Source organism: Monomorium pharaonis, chromosome 2 (genome assembly GCF_013373865.1).
Source record: "Monomorium pharaonis isolate MP-MQ-018 chromosome 2, ASM1337386v2, whole genome shotgun sequence".
Classification (NCBI taxonomy): domain Eukaryota; kingdom Metazoa; phylum Arthropoda; class Insecta; order Hymenoptera; family Formicidae; genus Monomorium; species Monomorium pharaonis.
The window spans coordinates 28081793-28107550 of record NC_050468.1 but is presented as its reverse complement, the minus strand read 5'-3'; the positions used below and the strand labels follow the sequence as shown (position 1 = coordinate 28107550).

Here is a 25758-nt window from a genome sequence, read left to right as displayed (position 1 = left end):
TACATCTACATCATTTATTCGACCATGTTTTCGAGAAGAGAGCACTAAGATTGGAAAATCGGCAATGTGGAGAAGTAGGGAGAAACGGCAGCTTCGGAACGAGACCTGTATTTGATCCTAAAAACAGATTCTCGATTGTTAAATGATAGACGCAAATTTAATGTTGAGTGTGTTTACTTATTAAATAGATAAAAATGGCATAAATTGGCATAAATTGCGATTTGTGCTTTCGCGCAGAATACATCCTTGATAATTAATTAGTATCTCAAGACATTATTTACACAATTTTTACGGTTCAAAGCAACTGGAAATATTTTACAACTGTTACTTGAAATAAAAAAGTTTAAACAGTTGCAAATAAATTATAAAATTCACATTTATATTTATTTATTAACAATTTCTGACGATAATTTAGGTCGATGTTTAATTTTATTAAGATGCTTAATCATATCGATTGATACGCCTTTAATAAAAGATTATACAATTTAATACAAATATGACGTGCACACGTCAAAAAATTGAGCAAACATTTAACATTCATTGAATTTTTCTCTGTCAATTACCGATGTCAAACTTGGGTAGGAAAGTGTCGGTCGAAGTACTCCTAACAAAGGAATATTTAGAAAGCGCTCGCGTGATTCGTATTGAACGGCATATTATATTTGGCTGCGCCATTTCCGGAGAGTATGTTAATGCTAACGCAGGAACGTTATTTGATGAGAACTGATATTCGACATAATTTTACATTCAGAGGTAAAAATGTCATAATGTCTGAGGAATTAATTGTTTTATCATTATTTATTTGTTTGTTTATTTATTTATTAATTATGATCTAAATTAAAAATTAGTTCAAAATTTATTTTGATGAGATAAATTGTTGATTAAAACTTTTTTTTGTATTTTTGTGTGTAGTATCTGTTAAATAAAAATTACATATTAATTTTCATTAATTTCTGCTCAATAAAAAATTACCGAGCGAAATTTTCAAAGTATTAAAAGTGATAATTTATTTTTAGCACATTGGTATATAATATTCTAAAAGTAAATATTTTATAACCGCAAATAAGAAATTGCTTTTGACTCACGCTTGTGTCGCATTAATATCGAGATTATTTCTATAAAAAAAAAAGGAACATGTAATTGGAATAATAATTTAGCAGAAAAGCCTACAAGAAAATGTAACACGCACCTAAATTTTCATTAAAGACAAATTGACTCCGTGACAGTAAACGATTCATGAAAGCATCGACCATACTTCTGGCGTACCATATATAGTCCAACGGCGTGTATATTACACCACGTGTCGAGTATGGCCTGTCTTTGGTAATGGAACACCCGATGAAAGAAAGGCTCCCTCGTTTCCTTTTCGGCATTGCACTCACGCTTCTCTAACAGACGCCGATTGGCGCCCATAAACCCAGAAACCTGCGGACTGCACACAGTCTAGTGCATTCGCCTCTTTAACGAATCTTTTTCGTAAATGTGAATGCACGTGGCTTTGACCTAATATAATTAAATTTATGTTTATGTATACATCAAGATTTTATACGTTTGTGAATCTTTGTACACGAAGAGAAACTATATTTAAATGTCAAAATAATTATGAAAGATGTTCAAGCATAATAAACAATTGGCATTCTAACAAGTTTGAACATTCTATACAATTATTTTGATATAATAGTTCAACAATATTATTTCCAAATCTGTATTCAGACACAATTAAATTTTTAGATACTTCAGTATTGTTCTTTTCATGTATGAAACACAACGCAATTGTAAAATAATATTATTGCTCTTGCTCTTTGCTTTGAATAAAAATAATAAACATTTCTCGAATATCTTTAAATAATTGTAATTTTCGATATTGGATTATACAATAAATAAAACTATTAAACAATTTTGCAGATAATTAAAGAGAGTTATATAACCTAATAAAAATTAGATAATTTTTCAATTGTTTATGGTTTAAAAAAACTATAACAACTTACCGTATATTATTAAAGAGAAAGCATATATATGCATACATATTGTATATATGTATGTATGTATGTATACAGCAAAAAATTTATATAATTATAATTTATCTTATGTAAATTACGTGTGATAAAATATAACTGTAGAATGTAGATGCACACAAACAGTATTACATGAGAAATGATTATTCTTTTATTTTTTTCTTTCAGAGTGGACCGTTTCGTAGTGAACAGAAATGTGGACAGAAATGACGACACGAGGTACTTAACATAAGTCATTTAATATTTGTGCTAGTAATTATAAAAGTGGTCTAAGTCAAGAAAAAAAGGTTCTAAAAATAATCTTAAGTCATATATCTCTCAAAACGTCACTTTCATAATCCTAGGCACATTTATCAAATTAAACCATGTACATGGGTACATGAATCGCTATATATACATGGATTCTTCTAATTCTCTTTAAACTCTATCACTTTATCATTAATGTTTCTATCTGACAGTTTTGTTATTAATATTTCTATACAAAGATGCTGTGTTGTACAATAATAATACGTTAATATAATATATATTTTCAATCCAAATCTAAAGTGTAAATCAATTTACTTCTAATTTATTTCTAAATAATTCCAAAAGCTAGATGTAAGTTTTATAACTAATATTAGATATTGTTTCTTCTATACGTCTTTATTCAAAAATAAATGCATGAATTAAACAATGTATGAATATTATCTAAAAATTAGCATATAATATATTCTATTATTAATAAATATATTAAATAAACTTGTCAAGTCCTAAGAAACTTATGGGGCATTAAATGTTTGAGCAAACGAGCATTTTTTTTACTTTTAAATATCAGTTGGGATCTAAAAATTGTGGCTACAGACCACACAGATTACTTGACAAAAACTATAAAACATTCTTTGATTGTTGAATTTAACATAAAATTCTTTGTTTTGATTAGTTACTCAAACTATTTTGAATCGATCACTACCAAATAGCAAAACAACGATCTTGAGTCATTAAGCTATCAATAGCATAGTAACAATTTCCTAAGATAGATCTGAGTTTTGAAGTAAATGCCCTATATGATGATTGTGACGTAAAAATTGCGTATCTGTTCTTAGAAGGATCCCAGTTCAAATCCATTTAGAATTTTTTATTGATCACTATCTCTCGAAAAGCAATGACAAACTACCGAGTATCTTTGCCAAGACAACCACCATGAACATGCATCAAATAAAGATCTTTAATTACGAAGAACCAACTTAAAAGAAATGAAAGAGAACACCTTAAAGCCTTAGAGTAAAGTACGTATAGAAAAACAGTTTCTGTAAATGGCTTTCAAAGAAATCGAGCTGGAATTTATATTCAGCTATCATCTGAGTATATCTTACATTAACTAATTGTTTTTTCATATAAATGATATAAATGAATAAAACATTGATTAATTTTTACACCATCAATGTTATTTAAATCTTCAGATATGTTATTTATTACCGTTATTAGTAATAATCAAAATCTCGTTATTGAATTTTTCATCTATAAAAGTTACCGTGTGTATAACCAGTTATGATTAAAATTTTTTCGAGAAATAATTTTAATATTAAGATTTCTCGAAAGATCTCTAATCCCTTCGCTTTGGGTAGGTCTGGATTCAGGTAGAACGTCATGCTTTTTTTTTATTTTGTTCCTCGTCAACTCTTTCACTCTAGCGAGGCGACGAAGAGGTAGAAGCGCTTTAGTTCGTGGGACGGGATTTTGGACAGACGTCGTATTAGATGAGCACTGGTTTTCTAATGTTCGCTTGTGAAACTACAGTGGTGGGCTTCCGAACTAAGCGCGCTCTTAGACTGTGTCGTCATCCAATAGCAGCTGTTTCCATTCAGTCTCGCCCTTCTTAGTTGGCAACTTCCTCCGCAGCACTTTTAATTAACGTGCAGAAGGCATGCTTCCTCTTTCATCTTGCCCTGCTCCAATTTCTTTCTGTATGAACGATTCTATATACCGAATAAAGCTCCAGGCAATTTGAAACAACGTTGGCTAACCAACTGTGTGTATGTATACATGTGTGTGTGTGCGTGTGCAATATCCGAATCAGTATTCCCCATTTGGATCACATGATTCTAATGGAAGATTCAAGTTGCATCCATATTCGATGCACGGTTGATATTTGTCAGAAAACTCGGTTTTTTAGAAACGAAAACATCACTTTAGGAAAAAAGCTCTTTAAAAGCCAGAGAGAGAGAGAGAATTGTATATCGAAAAGTTATATACACATCAGATCATATTTCGAATTTACCACAAGCAATTTATTTTATTTTATTTTTTTTTTTTTTTTAGGAACATTTTTTTAGAAAATATGTAGAGTGTAAATTCACTGCTAGGTAAAATAACAAGCATTAAAATACGTAAATAATTGATAATTAAAAATGATTGCCGTTATTTTTTGTTTAAATTATATATAAGCAACTTTAATATTTCACAACAGTAATTAAACTGTATCCAACATTAAAACACCGCTAACACGATGTCCGCTTTTCCGCTTAAAAGCAACAGCAGCAGTGAATTTATGTACGTGCTACATATATGTTGCATTTTTAAGTTTTATTACATATTTTTGAGAGTCGAGTATATATATACCGTAAAGTATAAACCGGAAAAAACTTAAAAATACATGTACTCTATAAAATATATCTATTATATATATTTATCAAGTTTATTCTAGCGGTTCTCAAGTTTATTTTAGCGATATATTATATAAGATATGAAATAATAATATCTAAGAATCTATCAAACTGCTATTAAAATTCTCAATCTTAAACGTCAATAAAAATTGAGAAAAGGCTAACAATAGTCATAACGGATCTTAGCATGCTCATATAACATTTTATAGGTGATTTTATATATCTATAAGGTCTTATAAAAACTGCGCGTCGTTACTTCCGGCCTTAAAACACAGTTCTAAAATATATTGACCCAGAATAGTATTACAATATTAAGTTGATAATCAAATAAGTAACTCAAAATACCGTAAAAAATTTATTGCGATAAATATTACCTTAACCTGGATCTCTCTACATTCCGTACGAGAGTCTTAGCTAATTCAATTATGGAGACATATGATAATATTTATATAAACAAATGATGTTAAAGAAACATATTGAAAGGCCAACAAATATATAATCGTATAAATATAATAATCGAAATAAGATCGCGATATGTGTGATAAAATTATCTTATTACAATTACAGCAGATACCCATTAACATCACATATATTCTGTATACATAATCTTCCACAATTATAATAGATGTCATTTTAGCTTTATAAATCATTAAAATTGATTAAACATCAGACCCTCCAGAAATTTTTGTACAAAATGAATCTTCCCACTGCTATACTGTTATTCTTTTCTGCTGAAATATCATTAATCAAATACTTCTAATAAAATGAACAATAGGTCTCTGGTTTCTAAAAATATGTTTGTGTGAATTATATTCCATCATTGCGAGCAACTTAATTTCGTATACTTTAATTGCATTTGATTTTGTATGAGATACACGTCAGTCACATGATTTGTCACAGGGCAGAATGACCATCGTGACTATTAGTTGTCTGTCAACAAATTCCATTTCTAGTGAGTTTAAAATCAGGCTAGATCACATTGTCAACAAGAAATAGTTAATCAAAAATGAATTTGTTGTGTTAATAATAATAAATAAAAGAAAATCACTTAACGTTCTTTAAAATATAATATTGTCTGCTGATTTTTAGGGTAAATTTTATGAGAAGTTACTCTCCGTTGTAGTAATTGTACTTTCATTCGTATATAAGGTATATAGAACAAGTTTAACCAAGAAATTGCTATTTACATAGTATTAATATAATAACAAAAGGATATATTTTATATACATATAATATTTTTTGTTTATTTTAATTAAATTGTTATTTCCTATTATTCTAATTGTAGTTTCGTTTCTCCGGTTTATACGTTTAATCATTTTCGCATAATTGTCCGTGCGTTCTTGCAATATAAACACTGAGTATATCCATTAAAACCCGCTGAGTATTGTAGCAACATATTACACGTCTCTGTTTACGCGCGAATATAGATGTAATGAAAAATCGCGGGTGCTTGTTACCATATGTTACGATAAATGTACAACTTCTATTAATTAGTAAAATTGAATTATAAAATCAATTGATTTGTACAAAACTGTTTATATGAATGACGCGAAATTCCGATTCCTATTTATAACATTTTTGTTTTAATTACAAAACACAATAATTAAATTATTGCAAGAGGTATATTTGCGTTAGCATATAATTAATTGCTACCGCATCAACTGTTTAATTATTCACATTTTTCACGATTATAACGTTAGACGACGTTATTACGTTTAGGAGATACTCTTCTTAATGTATTTAAGAAACAACGCAAATTTCTGCTGAAGCTCGAGCAACGTCATACAATAAAAGATCTCGAAATGTATTCTTAACGAGCCCTAATTGGGTCCTTGTGTTTAGAGCGGATGTCGTTTACAGCTGCATTAAGCCTCTCTCGTTTCGTAGAGAGAAACAAATTTTTCCTCTGTCTCGTGAATTTATCCTGGTACAATTGATCAAACTAATATCCTACAAGGACATTTGGAGCGCAAAATACTTGAAAAGTTATTTGTCCTCTTATAAGCTCCTCCCAAAAAATTGGAGTCGATTTGTCTCCAGCGATTCAGCCTGATGAATCTCAGCCTTTTTCCTGACATAACTTCACATTACAAATATATAAAGTTCGCATAAAATGAAATCTGATTACGTATATTAACAATATATTGGCAACACGTTTTCACTTATACTCCCTCCAATGATCTGTGTAAGGCAAAATATCACCGTCCACATTATTATATCACCGAGAAGATATTTTTGCATCCCAACTTTCGACAGCGTGCCGGCTCGCATAGGCGGCGAAAACCGCTGTTCTTCGTTTCTCATCTTACACATAGTCCGGGCACGTGCGCGCGCGCAAAGAGGAGAGGCTCTGTAACAGACGAAGGAAGACTGTCTTTTCGCAAGCGACGATAAATACGTTGCCAAACGTACGTATACGCGCACCGGGCCCAAATACGCCGCTACCATCCTCGCGATGCCCGCTGACCCATTTGTGAAACTTCGCGTTGCCACATACTTTCTGCCGTGCACCCGATTATTACAACACTTTACGAATTACACGGACCGTGCCTCTGCCAGGTCAAAGCCGTGGGGACATAAAATTTTTAGGGCTCTCTTTCAAGACCGATGATTAATTAACGGAAGGAAAGATAAGTCATTTGAGAACAAAAAATAAGAATATAATAAACGCGATTGTTAGCATTAATTTGGAAAACTTTATAATTAAAGCGCTTTGTAACGGCATTGCGATAACACTAACAGCTCTTCTTAATTGCTTAATCGAACTTATTTATTGAGATGATAAAAATATAATATTTTTTATATAATTTTTATAAAATTATTGATGTGCCTTTGCATAAAACGACTGAGCCCCACGTCAAAAAAAGATTAGCTTGGGATGCAAGAAAATATTCACTAGAATTGGGATAATTAACACATGAAAAGCATTTTTTTCAGTACCAATTTTTCTTCCGCCGAGAAATCTATTGATATCGCGCACGTGTCCGGGCTTACCAACAGACTTCTTAAAAGAACATTTGGGACTTGAATGACTTTTATCACAAGAGTTTAGTTACTATTCTAAAATATTTATATCATTATTTGTTGATAATCTTAAAATTGAATATGTTTTACCTTTGTTTTATTTTTTAAATCTTAAATTGGACACGTGCACTGACAGAAAAATGTCGAAGTATTGAGAACCAAATATTTCTTATAACGTGTCTTCTACGATATTTATTTGTTATAAAAAAAATTATTTGTGAAAACGGAATATATATTTCTAAGAAATGCATCTTATTTTTCTTATTAATTGGTTTATTTCTTAGGAATAAAATTTTTGGAATAAAATATACACTATTTCTCATAAAAAATGTTAATTATTTTCCTCTAATAAATGGTTATTTAAATAAGGCGAATTTAATGTTTTATTTCTAGTAAATAAATTATTTATTTTTACGCACACTGGATGTTATCTCTTTAAATAAGATATATTTTGCAGAAATATATTTCAGAAGTATATTTCACAAAATATTTTACCAAAATGTATATTTTGTTGTTACAAATAATTTTTTTATAACATAAATATAAAAGAAAATGTCACAAAAAATATTTGGTTCTCAATACTTTGATATTTTTCTCTCAGTGTGTCTCTTAGATTTTAATATAGTTAACAACATATTTCAAGAAAAATTAAATCAGTTTCAGATAGTGACCATATATAATAGTATCCTATAAAAACGATAAATGGGATTCTCTATATCATGTTAAATAGACATTTAGATAAAGAAGATTTCTAGACAGCGAGATATTAAAGCTTTCCAGGTAGCATCCAGGTATTCAGAAACGTTTCACAAAGGTTTCATGATCGGGCTTTCGCATTGATCACTCGGAATAACCAATAAACGCAAAATACGAAAACCATTCATAATGAGTGAAAACGAAATATCGTTCTTTTCCTTTCCCTCTTCTTTATTTCAGGTAATCCTAAAACCTGATTGGTCTTTCGATTTTATATTGTAGTTCTGAAGAAATATATCTTATGTACGTTGTATCTACCTTTTCTTTGAAAAGATTTTTGTAAGATTTTTTTAAACATTTTTCATTACTATATTTTTGATTAATGCAAAGAGAGCTTGTATCTTATCCAGTAACTCAAATGATTATCGATCTCTTTCAGCTAATCCTAAAATTCTGTTTGTTATAAACAATTACTGTGCGTACATTTATTCAAGGAAATGACACATGGAGGATGAAGAAATCGAAAGATAGAACTTAAAGATAATTCACTTAAAACCGTCACTTTTCGGTTAAAAAAGGATCTTGTTTAAAAATATTTTATATATCAATTAAAATAAATAAAATTGTATTAATATATAAAAATATTATTGAGCACCAAAATTTGCTTCGAAGAATTTTTTTTCTTATTTCTTGTGTCTCTTTTTTTTCTCAAGTCGATTTTTTATGAAGATTATAATCTTTATTCGATCTATGATATTTATGCATGCTCCATGATGACTGCCTTGACAAAAGTACTTTCATTGATTTGTCATTGCAAAAGGTGATGATCAGTTAAAAGTGTTCTTATAAGGAATCGGTTATAACTGTCCGAAACCATTCAATTCTTCTTGAAATATGCTATTAAACACAAAAATGTGAAAGATACATATTTTTATATATATAAGAATTATGAAGATTTAAGGGATAAAAGGGATAAAATAATTCTTCAAAGGTAATGCATATTTGGTTTCAAATTGAAAGACAGACGTTATAAGACACGTGGATTCTGTGCTGGTTCGAAAAAACACAACTGAAAGATACTATACAGAACTATATCGGTCAGAGCTCCCTGTATAAACTACTTTATCAGACATGCAGCGATAAAACACGATATCAGTGCATGTAATTCGCTGTACATTCCTCTTTCTCTGTTGCCTTCTTACCGTTTATCACAAGGCTTTTGAGAGCGGTCTTTGATGTTAGAAAAAATTCCGCGGCAGTTATAAATAATTTTTCTAAGTAAAGGAGCACGTGGGAGATACTGTAGCTTTATCTATTCTCTAGCATAATTTACCGTTCGTTAATTCTTTTATAACGTCGTATATGTTATACATATTATGCGTATAAATCTTTTATATCAATAAATAAATATATTTCTTTTTATTAAGAAAATTAATCTTAATTCAAATCGAGAAAGTTTTATTTACTCAAAAATAATATTTTACTCCTAAGCATTTTCTCTAAGCAAAAAAATTTTAGTAAAATTTGCAGTATCTTCACTTAAAAAATGCTTTCCTTTATAAAAAATTTTTTAATATTCTTTTGAGACCATATATCAGAGGAAAATCATCTAAAATTAAGAAAAAATTTTTTGGAGTGTATATCTTAAATGTTTCTATTGTTTGCGGCTCTCTCTTAATTTTAGATGATTTTCCTCTAATATATAATCTCAAAAGAATATTTTAAAACTTTTTATAAAGGAAAGCATTTTAAATTATATTTTCTTGACAATTAATCTGAAAAGAAATGATTTGTTTATAATTTTATAAATTTTATTCTGTTATAACTTTAAATATTAAATATTATTTAATTTAAATCTCTCTTTGGATTCTAAATAGAATATTTTATTTCGCAAAAATGTAACATTTTATAAAGAAACATTTATTTTCACAAAGATTAAAATATTCATGCTAAGTGAACTAGTTTTGATTCCAAATTTATATTAAAGAGGTGCTGTTTTGGATTTGTTAAATTTGAACAGGTCGCGAAAAGCTTTTATAATCATAAGTTCATAATGTGTTACAAATTTCACAAATACTAAAACTTTGGGCACAGTGTAATAAAGTTATGCATCTAATATATATAATGATTTCTCGGAAAGTCAACGCCTTGTTAAATCTTTGCTGATAGGATTTTCCAGTTGAAATATTAATGAAATATTAATTTACTTAGTGTAAACCGATACACACACATGCATGTACACGACAAATGCTTTATAATGGAATGGTACACAGTGCGATACTTATCTGTTATGCTATCAACTGTGCTAACATAACGAGTTCATGTTTCTATATATTATATCAAGGTTAATATATAGAATTTCTAGTCTGTAGAGCAAGCTACTTAAAAATCTAGATAATATTTCGTACTACACAAATACACCGAATTTGAACGCTTTATTTTACTCATAGCATAATACCAATATTCACCCGTGTAATATAAATATTTTTCCGAGCTAAATTATTGCCACTAGCTGAGAATGTAACAAAAACAAATTTTAAGCGTGTATGGGTTTAGACAAACTAAGAAAATGTATGTGTGCTTAATATTTTTTATATACGAGCAGGAATGTAATTTCTATAATGTTGCTTTTAATTATTTTAACGATATTATCTTTAAATATATTCCTATATTATTTCTCATTTCAATTTAATACTAATTGATAGCATTAATTCATAACATGAAGCCTTTCTCTTGAAAAAACCCTATTAATTAGTTTTAAGTTACACAAAAAAATTTAATTGTTTAAAGTTGTTTGAAAAAAAATGCAATAAAGAATGCTCGAAGAATATTTGAAGTAAAAATATCTCCAAAATAATCTTTTACAGCTTCTTTTGTAATAAATAATTTTACTTCTAAAAAAGATAAAGAATTTTTGGATGATTTTTTAAATTCTCGTAGAAGCCAAAAGTAGCCATATATTTAAATCAGTAGCCAGAAGCTTTAAAATTTGCGTCAGTAACTTGAACACCGTTATCGGTCGTGGAGAAAGACAAAACGCAACCATTGATTACGCTGCCAGCTGGATACATATGTCTTGGCGGTCGCGGTCGCAAGTCGATTTAACATAGAATCGGGTCACGATTCCGAGATTGAAACCGGTATGGACGTATTAAGGAAGACGTATTAAGGAAGAAGAGTACGGAGAGGAGATGATAAATCTCGAAGATTCGAGATTCAACCGTTGAGTTAATTCAGTCAGTGTCAAGTAGAGGGAATGACATACACATTGACAACGCATGTAAGTGTGCGAACAAGGTTTGCGAACGCGCAAAACTCGGAAAAATATATTTTGTATTTTACTGTGCACTTTGTTAAATCATAAAATGTATGCAATGGTATTACAGTATTATGTATTAATGAAGTAGAGAAAATTGTACTAAATTTTTCGGGATACAATGTTGTTTCCTACTATGATTTTCAAAATATATTTATAAAAACCGCATTTAAGAGAGAACGCATACTTTTTTTATAATACATTACTTCTTATATAATGTGAAAATAATTACTCGACACTACGGTGATAAAAATGCATAACACATAATTGGATGCAGATTGACAAAATTCTGATCATGAGATAATTTTTCGCTCTCACTACCTCATCAAGTTACGCCTGATAAGACAGTTACAAGGGGAATTAAATTACTTTGTGCGAACAAATTACAAGAACTCTTACATAATCAAATAACTGTTGGAAAATTTTTGGATATCCGCAAGATACGCTTACACATATATTACATAAGATACATATCACACTGTTTACAAGATGACATTTTTTTCGGTAATACCACAGTCAGATATGACAAAGATAATCGAGCGTACATGAGAAATTAATGAATGGGATAAGATGGAGAGAAAGAGGTGTGAGAGTTGAATGATGGCGATATGTAAATCGAATTTAAATGGACATGTGTGTATTGCATTTACGGAATATTTTTTCGTTGGCCTTCTTATGCACCATTCACACTTTTGAACATATATATATATATATATATATATATATATATATATATATATATATATGACAAAATTAGTTGTAGAATTCTTGCTATATTCTTACACAATTCTTAAAATTGATCCACGTTTGAAGATTTATTAAGCAAACATCTAATACAGCTCCCTCTTCTCATAAACGGAATATGTAATACCTATCTATCTGGTCCCCCCACTTAATCAAAATTTAATCAATTAATATGAATAAGTTAATGCGCTACTTATACGCGCTTTATAAATCCACAAAAAAAAATTTTTACGTTCTTTTTGTTTAGCCATAAAATATACATGGACTTAGGAATTGCGTCATGTAGCTCACGCATATATGTATATATTATATATACTTACGTATTTTATAAGAAACATGTTCACAAAATTGACATTTTTTTCTGCATAAAATTAGATATCACAGAGATGTCGAATCGAATGTGCACGAGAAGTCACTGAATGACAGAAAAGAAGAGATGAGAATCGGATGATGACATGTATGTGCAAATAAAACATAAATGTGCGTACGTACACATGTATAGAGAGAATCATGAAGGTCGTGAGATCGGTGGCATCGTTTATAAAAGGCAAGGCAAGCCTCCATATGCGATTCCAGAAAGGCGAAGCTTTGAAAAAGGCCTTTCCCCTTCGTGGGCAGAGACGCACTCGTCCGTCTAGAAGAAAATGAAAGACTGAACGCTTCTTCATGCTATATTCAATTTTTTAGAATAAAATCCATACCATACGCCACACTGTATATAGTCAAAAGCATTTTTTCCCATTATACACAGAAAAATGCACGTATTATATCCACGCATAAAAGATTGCAATCGAATTAATGCAAAGAACAATGTTACGAAAAGTTTTGCTTGTATAATACTATGCGCGGGGGGTGAGGGGAAGTAAAACGGACATCATTTTTGATAGTTTTTGAGACGAGTAAACCGATGTAGTTTCGAATTCGAGACTAATTCAAAGTTCGACGCGCGCTATTATGTTTTAGTATTACAAAATTTTTCAACTAAACTGTTTTGTTGCATCAATCAGTGCACTTGTTTACTTATATTCAAACAAGAAATTAGTTGGTTTAAGCATATAAGGTTTCTAAGTATATAACTTGCATGATTAAAACAACTATAAACATATAGTTAGCACTAAAAACAATGAATTATTCGCGCTTGCTAAGCGCAAAAAAAATGATAATAACATATGTCAAAATGACGTCTTCGTGATCATAAATTGCATGTTATCTATAACTGCGATTAAGATTATAATAATTTAACAAGAGAATGCGATAATCTTCTTACCTTAAAATTTAAAAGATTAAATAAAATTAGTACTAATTTACAATTTTTTTGTTTTTTGAATATAAAAATTTTCTCTACTTCGATTTTCTCTTTGGCTTATCATAAACGTTTCGTCACCGAACCGCCTTTTTCGCTGTACGCTATCAGCCTTAGGCAATGTTTTACCGTGATATACCACACAAAACAGTTGGGTCAGATGGCATTATCAGTTCTGACTGTAGTACAAAATTGTAAAAGACGGCATATGCACAAACGATTCCGCAATTTATCTTTCTGCTCACGTATCGGCGAGTGATTTACGCAACTAGTGCCATTTGCGCGAATAGCGTTTGAAAAAAAGAAAGATTTGAGAGAAGCAATGTTTGGAAAGCGACGGCAAAATCTGAAAATATTCCCCTCATACCATCGAGATAATCCACGCGAAGAATTGCGCGTATTTTAACGTTTCAAACACAGTCATACGGTTTTGCATGCTGACGGAGTGGAAAATGATGAATTTTCAAATGCAGGAACTTCAAGAAGATCGTTCTGAAACATTGGATTATTCGCAAGAACATGAACAGCGCGAGTTTTAACATTTCAGAAGCGCACAATCATGTGCTTTTTTATAGACCAAACGTCTGTTTGAAAATACGAGATATTTTCAATCCAAATTTGTATAAACACGATAGAATTTCTATAAACTCTGAAAATGCATTGTATTGAAAATTCGAGTCGAATTATTCGTAGAAATAAGGAAGAATTAAATTTTACTGAAGATAAATATTTTATTGTTTGTAACAAGAAAATATACAAGAATTATTTTTTGCATTTGTCTTTATAAATTGACTTATAAAAATTATTTAGAAAGATATTTTTATATTGGAAATCGTGTAATCGTTGCTTTACCTTTACATAAGCAACACGATACCTTAAACTTAGAGTAAACGTCCGAAAAGTATAGTGACCGAATCAGCATTTTATCATTCCTTATCTCTTTTCGTATCTTATTTTCTACCCTCTTTAAACAGAGTCGAAAGACTACCACACAATGGTCCCCTATAGGCCATGCGGGTTGCATTCCACTCTTTGTCCTCTCGAAATCGTTTCTTCCCCTCATAAGCCAGAACGAAAAGTCGACAGGGAAGCGATCAGATCTCTAAAATATTAAATCGTTTTTCGGGCATACAGCTACAGAGATCGAAACAGTCTGTCTCGCGCATTAGCATCGAACGACCTTTTCATCCGCGTTCATGTTCCTAAAAAGATCACGATCGTCGGTGATGCAGCGATGACCGCGTCGTGAGCCAATTTTATTTGCGAATCATGAAACGCTCGGCGCGATCGCGATTCTGGAATAAAACGGCAGACGCGCTCTCCACTTTCGCTTTCCGCGCGAAAAGGTCGGACGGAACCACGCTCCGGTTTCGATCGATCCTCATTAACATTTTTTTTTACGGTTTGCCAAAATTATAGCGCAAATTTACGCAAAATTATATTTACCATCTTTGGAAAGAGTTGGGTTTAAAATATCTTGCAGCTCAAGTAGTTAAGCTATATATGACTATCATAAAACTTTCAATGTTCAATTTTGCAATTGACATTTAAAAGTAAAAAGAGTTGCTCTTTTTCTAAAAATCTAATTGATATTGGATGAGATATCTGGAAAATTTTATATAAAACTTGAAAGTGGAGATAAAAAAATAAAAGACTCCTGTCTTTTTTTAAACAGATGTTTAACAAATAAAAATTTTCAGTTTTTTATGTTTGATACTTAACAGACTTGTTTACTAACTTACAGAAGGAAAAAAAGAAATATTTTTACTTCACCTTCATAAGAGTAAATGGTACGAATGTCAATCTCAAAATCGTTGTCAAAATAACATAATATGCACGTAAAAGCGAAAAAGTTACAATTTTACTCTTTTATTGTCTTTTTATCACCATAAATGCACTTTTCATTATAAATTATTCAAATTTTAATTATATCAAACTGTTCTACTAAAAAAGGGTAGGCATCAAAATTATTTTTTCCTTGAATGTTTGTCCTTAAAAAAGCAGAAGTCTCTTATTTTTTTACTTCTCACATTTGATCTTTATACCTTTTCCAGATATCTCATCATTGACTTAATTTTCAGAAAAAAACAATTCTTTTTTACCTTTAAATATCAATTAGAAGTCTAAAATTTTAATTATTCCATGTTACAAGGATGTAAAACAGAAAAGCGCATAAGGATCTCCTAAGCCCTTAACGCAATTTTCTGAAACTAGACTCACTTTTGAAGTAGTACAAATTTATCAAATCCCGCTTTAACCGCCTTTCTTTATCTGCTTCCCTTTCGCGCGCGAGTTTTCGTAATACCTCGAACCCGATAGTTCTTCGACAGGTTTCCTTTTGAATTCTTGGTCAAAGGCTTCTTTCACTCGTCCTCCCTTCGTTACGGGTACTTTTGCAGTTTCGTCGTGTTTGTCGTCGAGAGCCGGACACTTGGGTAAATATCTACACGCTTTCATAAATTTCAGTCACATATTCGCGGTAGTCGGGCCTTTACAATTAGTGAAAGGAGAACTCGGGGAGAGAACATTTCGACATATTGACTACAAAATGTATACAGGCGTCGTTCTCCCGGGGGGAGAGAACCGCCTGCCTTCATTTCGCCTCTCGGTTCGTGCTAAGCTTCCGCACCGCCGCTCGCCTTTCATATCGACTTTTACCAGTCGTAAAACCATATCGCTCGAAACGGTCAGTCCGGCGCATTACGATCGGCAAAAAGACAATCTTTATCATGTTGTTGCGCTTATCCGCCGTTTTAAATGACGTAGTGCTAGAAGTGCAATTTAAAATTTAGCAGTATCTTCGTTTGTATTTAATTTTAAAGCTCTGTTACACACTAACATATTTAAAATGTCAGTATTTGCTCTGTGATACAAAAGTTTTAAATACAAATTTTTTATTGTGAATTAAATGTGATTTTATACATATATTTAGAATTTTCTCAATCTGACTTAATAAAAGTTGAATTTGTACAATTATACGACGAAATTTTTAAATAATTGTTTCTCTCAAGATTATATACAATTACACTTAAAAGATTTATATTAAATTACTTTTTAAATATTTTTTACTAAATAATTACTATTTTTTTTAATAATTTGAAGATTAGTATTGAGAATATGACGTAAAAACAAGTTAATGGACTTTGAAGAAAATTATTTTAAGAGGATGTTGCACTTGTGAATTTTTGATAGAATCTCGAAAAAATTGGTATTGATATGGCATACATAATCTTCAAAATACGTTACATTTCTTATTAGTGTTAAATTATTAGGATGCCTGATTCGGTATTCCCAATTCGACCATGATTTCTATCTGGGATATAATCTCTACTTGGGACACTTCCTTAAGTAGCGATGTCTTGGCGTGTCGCGCTTGTTGCGTTCGATGATTGTCTTGACTCATCGTTAGCGAATGTCAGCGAATGACGTTAAGAGCTCGTTGATGGTTCATTGAAGAGAATGTCGAACGTCACATTACTTTAAAAACGTCTATTCAATATCAACTTTGATACTTTTCGATACATACACTTTTTATTATACGCTTTTCATTATACTTCACTTTTTACGTTAAAATATCTAGAAAATATATAAAATATCTGTGAATATGTTCGATGAAATATTCTGAAATATTATTTTATACATATATTTTATTATAATATAAATTGACACGAAAATTTTCAAAAGAGAGAAAATAGTTGATTTAATTTCTCAATTTAAATAACTCATTTTCCCCTATATATATTTTTCTTTTTTCCTTTCGCATATATATATGAAATATATATGAAATGATATATATAGATAGTGATCAAATAAAATGTTTCTAATTGGATTCTTTTTTTAATCTGAGTCTTTGATACAAATACACAGCTCTCTGTATCACGATTGTCATATTAGACTTCTTTGAAAAACACGCACGGCGTAATATTCTTCAGAAAATCGGCAACAAGCCGTCAATGTGAATAACCAAAATAAAATATCGATAATTATATCGAAGCTTCTTGTGTAAACTCGTTATCGCCAAGCGATTGATTAACCAAAACCCTGGAAATTTTCTATATCAATCTTTGACAATATTTATCAAAGGTGAACAAATAAAGATAGGAATGACGTCTCGTATGTATATAGAGAAGAATCGATATATTTTTTTATGAATTTTTTTTACTAATTAGAAAAGGATTAAACGTATCTCACGCGCACTGATCTAATCCGCATTAATCTTATCCTTGATCGCGAAGCAAGCGAGTAAAGTGCTTGCTATTATAATTTACCGCTAGCAGCATAAACAACGGGCTTCTGTTCAGAAAAAAAAAAACTGTTTATCAATTGCACATTGCAGGAAAAAATTCCGCTGAGAAAAAGATACATGTATATTGTAAATCGTGAAAGGAAAGGTTACATAAAACTCTCGCGGTCGCCAACTAATCCTCAATGCGTAAAAGTCACGTTACGAAACATTTTTTTTATCCTTTGATATTTTCTACCTAGATGTATTACGACGATAAGTTTGAACCTTCGTACAAGCGCCGCGAAACTTTTCCGCTGCTGCTACATCCATTTTGACCCTCTGTTTAAAATCCATTTTAAATATTAGATAACGCGCGTGTATCTCGATAACGAACGGATGATGAAACAGTACAGTACACCCTTTGAAAAAAAAAAAAAGAGATATTTTTTCCTTTATTATATTATTTCATATTAAGATTCTCGAGATTTTTTCCATCTAGTTATTAAAAAGACTATAGGTGGAAAGATATAAAGATTAAATATTGCAGCTTAATATGATTTTTCGCACAGCTCTACGAAGCTTAATTTAAGACGTTTAATATTGCAACTGACGGAAAAAAGGTGACATATTTTATGACGGAAATAAATTTTATATGGAAGAGACATTTCTGTATGACAAAGAATGTATTCATTATTCAAAATGAAAGTATCTCTATTATTGAATACTTTATACAGAACGTCTGGGCGTCTATCTATATCTCGCGCACAAAGAACGCTCGTTATGCTAGACATGACTAAACGTCACGTCTGTTACGAGATCGTTATGCGATCGTCTGTCGTCATTCGCGCGACTATATCGACGGCCGGGGAAGCGCGTGCGATTCCTCCTCGTTCGGCGCCGCGTTTCCTCGTTACGTTTTTCTTCGGCAAGCCCATCGGGGACTGCATTATACCAGAATTGGAAACCGTGAGCCTGAGTCTCGCCCGGTCTCTCTCGCGAGAGGCTCTCGCTGACAGAAAGAACGTGGGACGTGCAACAGACACTCGTCCCTTTCGTTCAGCCCGGCGAAACCCGAAGGGCCGGATCGCCCGCCGTTCGCTCCGGACAAAGAGGAGGACAAAGGCCCAGTTCTGGGCGCGCCTCGGCGCACGATCATCTCGAGAGAAGCTAACCGACGCGTACGAGACGCGCGAAATGACGTATACGTGCACGCGCGGCGGCAGCGTGTGCGCGCATAACGTATTCCCGCTTAAGCGTGTATGCGTGCCTGCCTCCGTCCATGAAATACTTTCACTGGTTTCACGGCCAGCAGACACGTTTACACGATGCTAATAATACACCTCGTGGTGCTGCGGTACCATTTACTTCGCTGCCTCGTGGTCGTGCGGATCGAGCAAGATACTGAAAGAAAGAGAGAGAGAGAGAGGGAGGGGGGGGAAGGAATGAGAGAGAAAGAACAAGAGAACTTGATCCGAGATAGTCCTTCGTCCTGCCCGTCTGTTCCTCGCAATCCGTATTGTCGACGATCGGTCGACGAACTTTGCAAAACGTCATCGATCGCGCCGATTACAACCTTGACGTGTTTTGACAACTGAAATATTAAAAATTTATTTTTACGCGATCACCATTCGCGATCGAGGACAAGCCTAAGATCGACAAATCAGGTCGCGTTGTCACTCAGTGGGTACTCGACGTCTTTCCCAACTAAGGAAGAAAAAAAGTTGTAAAAAGAACACGCCTTCTTTACAGTCTTTGCAGTCAGGGACGGAACGCTTTTGAAAGGAAATCGAAGATTTTTCTTCAGCGACTGTCCTTGACCTTTATCTCGTGGAGATATCCCAGGGGAATTCCACAGAATCCCGATTGAGATGTCGGTACACTCCCCTCCTCCCGTTACTCCGTCTTTCTTCCGACCGCGGAGTAATTGGCGCATGCAACCAGGAAGAGGAGGGTTGTCCAACTATTGTTGTCTCACCGGCAGGATGTGTCGACGACACACGTTTCTGCCGCGCATCCGCCGGAAGAAGCTCCTCTTCGTCTTCGATAAACTATTCGCTTCCACATATTATTACGTATTATTTCTCACACGAATGTTTAATTGTCGACGCAAAAAATGTAACCGTGCACTTCCAAATGACACGCGGGTCTGCGCCTTACTAAACTCAACATTCCTACGTGATTTAAGGGGATCCTAAAGTCATCTGTTTTATCGACGTCTTTTAAATTAAACTAATCTTTGCAATTCAAACTAAGATTAACAGTCTAGAAAAAAAGATTAGTTTCATGAACCTTTTATAACTGCAAAGCCAGATATCGGTTAGAAAAGGAACAGTCTGAAAAACATTTTATTTATTTTCGGTATAACATCCAGTTCATATGATGATATTAATATGTATACTTTAATTCTGGAAAAGGATTTTCGAATCTATAAAAGAAATACATACGAAATCTTGTTAATGATGTGCACGAATGACTCTACATTATCGATCAAGTTTGACGAGCACTTTAGCATCCCCTTAAAGCACGTCAAACGTGTGTTAAATTTAGATTAAATTTAAGTTAAATTTAGGTTTCCCGATTAAATCAAAATTTACTAACAAGTATAATGTGGTTAGCGTTCAAGAGAAATATTAACTTACGCCAGATTTTCTTGTGCACTTATACGGCAATCTTAGGTACATCAAACGATTGCATCTAAATGTGTATGAAGCAAGTATCAACTGTTTTCACAATTAGATACATATAGAACTGCGTCGCGAAAATCTAAAGGCAGAAGTTGCTAAAATTAAAAAGTCGAGCGCGTTTTACCTGGTATTACCTGGTATTCGAACAATTCGAGGCGATTCAAACTTCCGTACGATTTGAAGCTCCGCGTTGGAGAGTCGCGATGAGTTTTTGTAACTGACGTCGGAACAAGGCGCCGCTTAAAGTTCGCAAGTTGCCACGACGGCTTCTCACAGCGCAGTTGCAACGTCGAAAGTCGATTAAAGGATGCGGCTCGAGAAGGAGAGCGTCTTCGCCCGTTTCTCCCGCAATTTCGAAATCCGCGCAACGCGCGACCCGAGAGCAGAAACCTCCGACAGTTCAGCCGTACAAAGAGCTTCTTTGTTCGCCACCAGTGACGGAAAGGATTCTCAGGTGAAGTGTTCGCGAACCGCACGCTCTCAAGGATTTCTTAAAATCGAAATTCTCGTCACACTAACCACGCGCACAAGGAGGCTTTATTCGTTGCTCGGTGTACCGTGTTTGAACGCGACGCGTAATCTCTTGCACAAGATGCCTGAGAAACTATCGCCCTCGCTTTATTCTGTCTTTTTTTTTACGTTGATAAGATTTCTTCTCTTTTTTTTTTTCAGAGAGTTACTCGTTTTACGTTAGGTTTTACATACTGTACAATTGCAAACGTTGTCATTAAATGTGGATTTATATTGAAAATATTATTAAATTTATGAATAATATATAAATAAGACTGTTACAATCATAGATCGAAGATCAGACGATAATATTTTTGTGAAGTTGAAGTGTTCCAGTAGCGCACTCTATCTCGGTTATTAAATCGGTAAATGTCTGCTCAATGAATAACGAGACTGAAATTCATTAACACTATTTTTCTCATGAAAAATAGAGAAATGGTTTGATGTGCTTAATTAAGCAGAAAATTGTTCATTTCAAAAATGAAAACTATTTATTGCATAATCAATCTAAGAAATCAATCTCAAAAAAGAATTTTATTTTCGGAAATAAGCTAAACAAGTCGCTGACTCATTCCAATTCATGAATTTATCATGTCACATTAACCGACTACGTTTATATTCTGCATTTAGGTCGCGATCTATACCTCGCTAAAATTATTTAGACCTCTTGCTTTAAACACTTGACCCACAATGGCTTCCAGGTTAGGAAATTCGCTTTTTAAAAAGTTGAAATAAAAGCCCAATTTAAAACAGAATCCACATAGAACTTGGTGTTACCTATGTGTTAATTACCATGTTACCAACTTATCAAACAGTCATAACTTTCAGATGTACAATCAAATAAATAACTAGATCACAATAGCGGGAGATCAAAGAGCTCTCAAAATACTTTAGGTCGTTTATGGTGTAAATAGTTGGTGGACTAGACCGGTTGGTATCTTGGATCATAATAAAAGTCAAGTCGCGTCTAAACATATAAACATAGTCAAAGTGTCTTTGACCGCAAGTTATTATCTCACGCGATAAGAATTGAAGCAGTACTTCAAAAAAATATATAATTCAGTATTACTCCTTATTAAGAGTAGCAGAAAAAATTTATAAAGTATTTTATTCATTAATTTTTATTGCGTCAATGAATACTTTATTTATTTAAAGGGAACTGATTTTTAAATTTATACGTAATAAACATATATTTAATAATAGTTGCACTATAGTAGCTGCTGGTGTAATAATATTTGAGTATAAATGCATCTATCGTTGTACGTGATTAACACTCACGACAGAGGATCTTGCCCGGCAATTCTGTATCCCTTTGTACGTCCCTGGTGAGCGCGATGCAACAGCGGGTAATCTTGCGCGAACCACTCCGTCGTAGTTTCGTCTTGTCCGTCTCGGCTTGCGGATTTCTCAAAATATCCGCTCCACTCCCTCTCGGTCTCGTCGACGCGAATATATCCGCCTGCTCTGCTCGCTCGCGAGCAAGCGCGCTCGTGATTTCACGCCGATGGACGTGCTAACGAGCTTTGAGATACTCGCCGACACGTGCTCGACGGTTTGCTCATTAAATTAGGTAACAATGAGTGGACGAATACGCCCGCCGCCTCTGCACTTGTACATGCCCCACGAGTTTCTTTCATTCCCTTTCTCTCTCTTCCCATCTTCTCGCTCTATCCATCTCCCTTCTATCCTCCCACCTCATACCGTATGGTGGGGTGCCAAGGATATGTGTGCAAGCCAAGGCGCACCACGGTGGGGTCGGGTACCAGACAAGGTCACGGCTACCAAGCACTGGTTTCTCTTTCTCGCGTCTGTTCTCCTCTTCTCCGTTTATATTTCCTTCCTTCTTCCTCCTCATGGCTATCTCTGTTCATCCTTTACAACTATCTTTCTCTTTTTCTTTTTCTCCACGTCTCCCCTTCCTCTCTCTCTTTCTCTTCTCAACGTGGCAGCCATCTTGGAGAATGTGTAGCGTCATCGAACGCACCATCCAGAATAACAATAAATTATCTTCTCCGCTACCTCTCACCTTCCACCTCCTCCCGCCCAGTTCTCCGTCTTGCAATATACATCGTCTTGGACCATGCGAACTCAATGCTTGGCGTCACATTGCGCGAGGAAATGAAGAATTTCCATTCGCGAACAACGCGAACAGCTTCCGTTCGTTTCTTCATTCCATTTTCTATCGTCCCCTCTCTGTAATCTTATCTGTTCCGTCGCATCTCGCGATGTCTCAATCCGAGACTGCGTCCACTAGCTACTTCTAAATTGATTGAAGACGAATATCACATTGCGATGCAAAAATAATATAAGTAATAATATAAATTTAGACTGATAGTTGAAATCTATACGAGTCATGGCTCTACTACTATAAGTACAAGATGACTCTAGCAATTAATAATCCTCAAGACAGATTCTCTAGAAATCCCTAAGTGCAGACAGTATGATAACAACAAGGAGATACGTTTTCACGTACTTGGCATGTGTCCAACGTATGGTGGACTAAGATGCCAACTGCTGGGTTCGGACTTTCCTGAACCGGAGTAAATGAAGCAACTGAAGGTTGGAGACCTTTTTTACTTTTTTAGAAAGACAGGGTCTGATTAATCTAAAGCTAGATTTTGGGGGAGATATAATGGACTATATCTAAGTATCACTGGCGAGACTTCAAGTGAGAATTACCCTCTAAGTTTATTATAATTATTAACTCAATAAATTCAATAAAGAATTTTTCCAATTACATGAAGTACTTGAAAAATCGTCATTCTTTGAAAATGTATTTTATTCAAGATGGCTATGAGATACTAAACCTGAGATAAGTACAAAATTTTGAAATAACGTATAAGATATTTTTGTGACAGCTTTCAAAGTCAAAAAATGAAACTGAAGTTGTCACTTGATAATAGAAAAATAATTTGATGAGAAATTCTATTCTGTAAGAAGGTAAAATCTTTTTAGCATATAAACTTTGGAAACAGCAGAACTTTTCCTATTCTTGTTATCGATTATCTCGAAGCATGAACCCTTCTTGGGTTACCAGAATCTCAGATTATCTCGATCTTCCTCCATCCAACATACCATCCGTCACCAGTAATCAAGGCGTGCGTTAATTCAGAATACAACGTCTGAAACTACTGCACAACATATGTAGTTTTAGATAAAACAATCCTATGAAAATTTATTTAAACTATATATACATATTGTAGTCTTTTATTAAACAATCATTTAATAATACTTCTACATTAATAAAAAAAGTTATCTAAGTCGCTTACAATAACATAATTTGTTAGAATATTATTCATTATATGCATATACATATATACATATACATATTCTATAAAATATTTGTATTTGATTCATGTTTAATCATTGACAGTTAAATAGTAATGCAATAGACAACTAGAACTAGGAAAATGAGAAACAATTTATAGTGGTATAGTCTTCACCAGAATTTTTTGTATGTCTACACCTTTTCCAAAGTATCCCAAAGTGCTCGTTTTACTGGCAAAGGACAGCAGGGAACCTTAATCCAAGAGGGCAGAGACGGAAAACAATGGTGATTGTCTCGAAACGTTTACAGCCTAATTATGTGAACACGGGACCCGAGCTCGGTGGAGTAACAATGCTATAACTCGTAACAATGTACGATTGTTCATTGTCTGCCCGTGCCTCACCGCTTTTCTTTGCGTTTGAACACACGCAGGTTCGTAACCCTGTGCACGTAGGACCCTTCGTCCTTCAACGCAAGAAATTAGGCTGCCGGAGGACCGTAAATATTTGACGGGGAACGTCTTTCGCCTATCCCGTGACGATGATTCGGCTCCTTCGCGAGCACATGCAAATTGCAAATTAAATCCGAGTTATGTCGAGGAACTTTCTTCTAATCAACGGGCATTTATCTGCCGTAGGCGGCATTACCTATGTAGGCAGAAGATAAATTATATGGCGTTCACAACAACCAATGTAAAGGCTATAGATTAATAATAAATTGTTTTCTTTCTATACAGATGATATAATCGTATTATAATTTCTCCTTTCAGTTTTTGAAGTGGTTTTTTTTTCTTGGAAAAGCAATACTTAACTTGTAACTATTTTTAATAAATTAGTATATGGTATCATTCTATCTTTAATATTGTACTTGTTTTTTAATTAAACAGCAAATCTTTAAGTATTCTTGTTTATTTTTTAATTTTGTCAGCTACAACAGTGAACCATAACGTGAACATAACGAGAGGGAAGCGACAAGTGTACGTGAACGAACTTCCGTGAACGTCACATGTTATTTTGGAACAATCAGAAAATTTTTAAATTATTTATCATGAATTTTTATTATTTACATATTTGACCTTCTTAAAAATCTTACGATTGTTAAACATTCCTCAAATTTTAATTTGTTTGCTGAAATGCTTTTTTGCCTCTTACATATCTTATTCGTTCTATCAAAACATATTTTATAGTGCTCAGAATTATTTTATCGTATAGAGAAAATTATGATGCCTGTATTAAGTTGAAAACGCTATCGAAATTTTTGACTCAATATGACACGATATAACTGGCTCCTTTGGATATTCCACGAAGCCGATGGCGGCCTCGAACTTTTCA

At 33.1% G+C, this 25758-nt stretch overlaps 1 protein-coding gene across 6 annotated transcripts in view; it reads left to right on the top strand.

The window, feature by feature from the left end:
- Window positions 1–25758, top strand: part of LOC105835055 (protein gustavus) — a 247775-nt gene that overhangs the window by 194758 nt on the left and 27259 nt on the right. For 5 of the 6 annotated variants that reach the window (XM_036282850.1, XM_036282856.1, XM_036282853.1 and 2 more), the window contains one exon: window positions 2184–2234. The exons of the other annotated variant lie outside the window; for it this stretch is intronic. In XM_036282850.1, the coding sequence (XP_036138743.1) occupies window positions 2184–2234 (51 nt within the window). The remainder of the gene's footprint in view (window positions 1–2183; window positions 2235–25758) is intronic. 6 annotated transcript variants of the gene reach the window in all.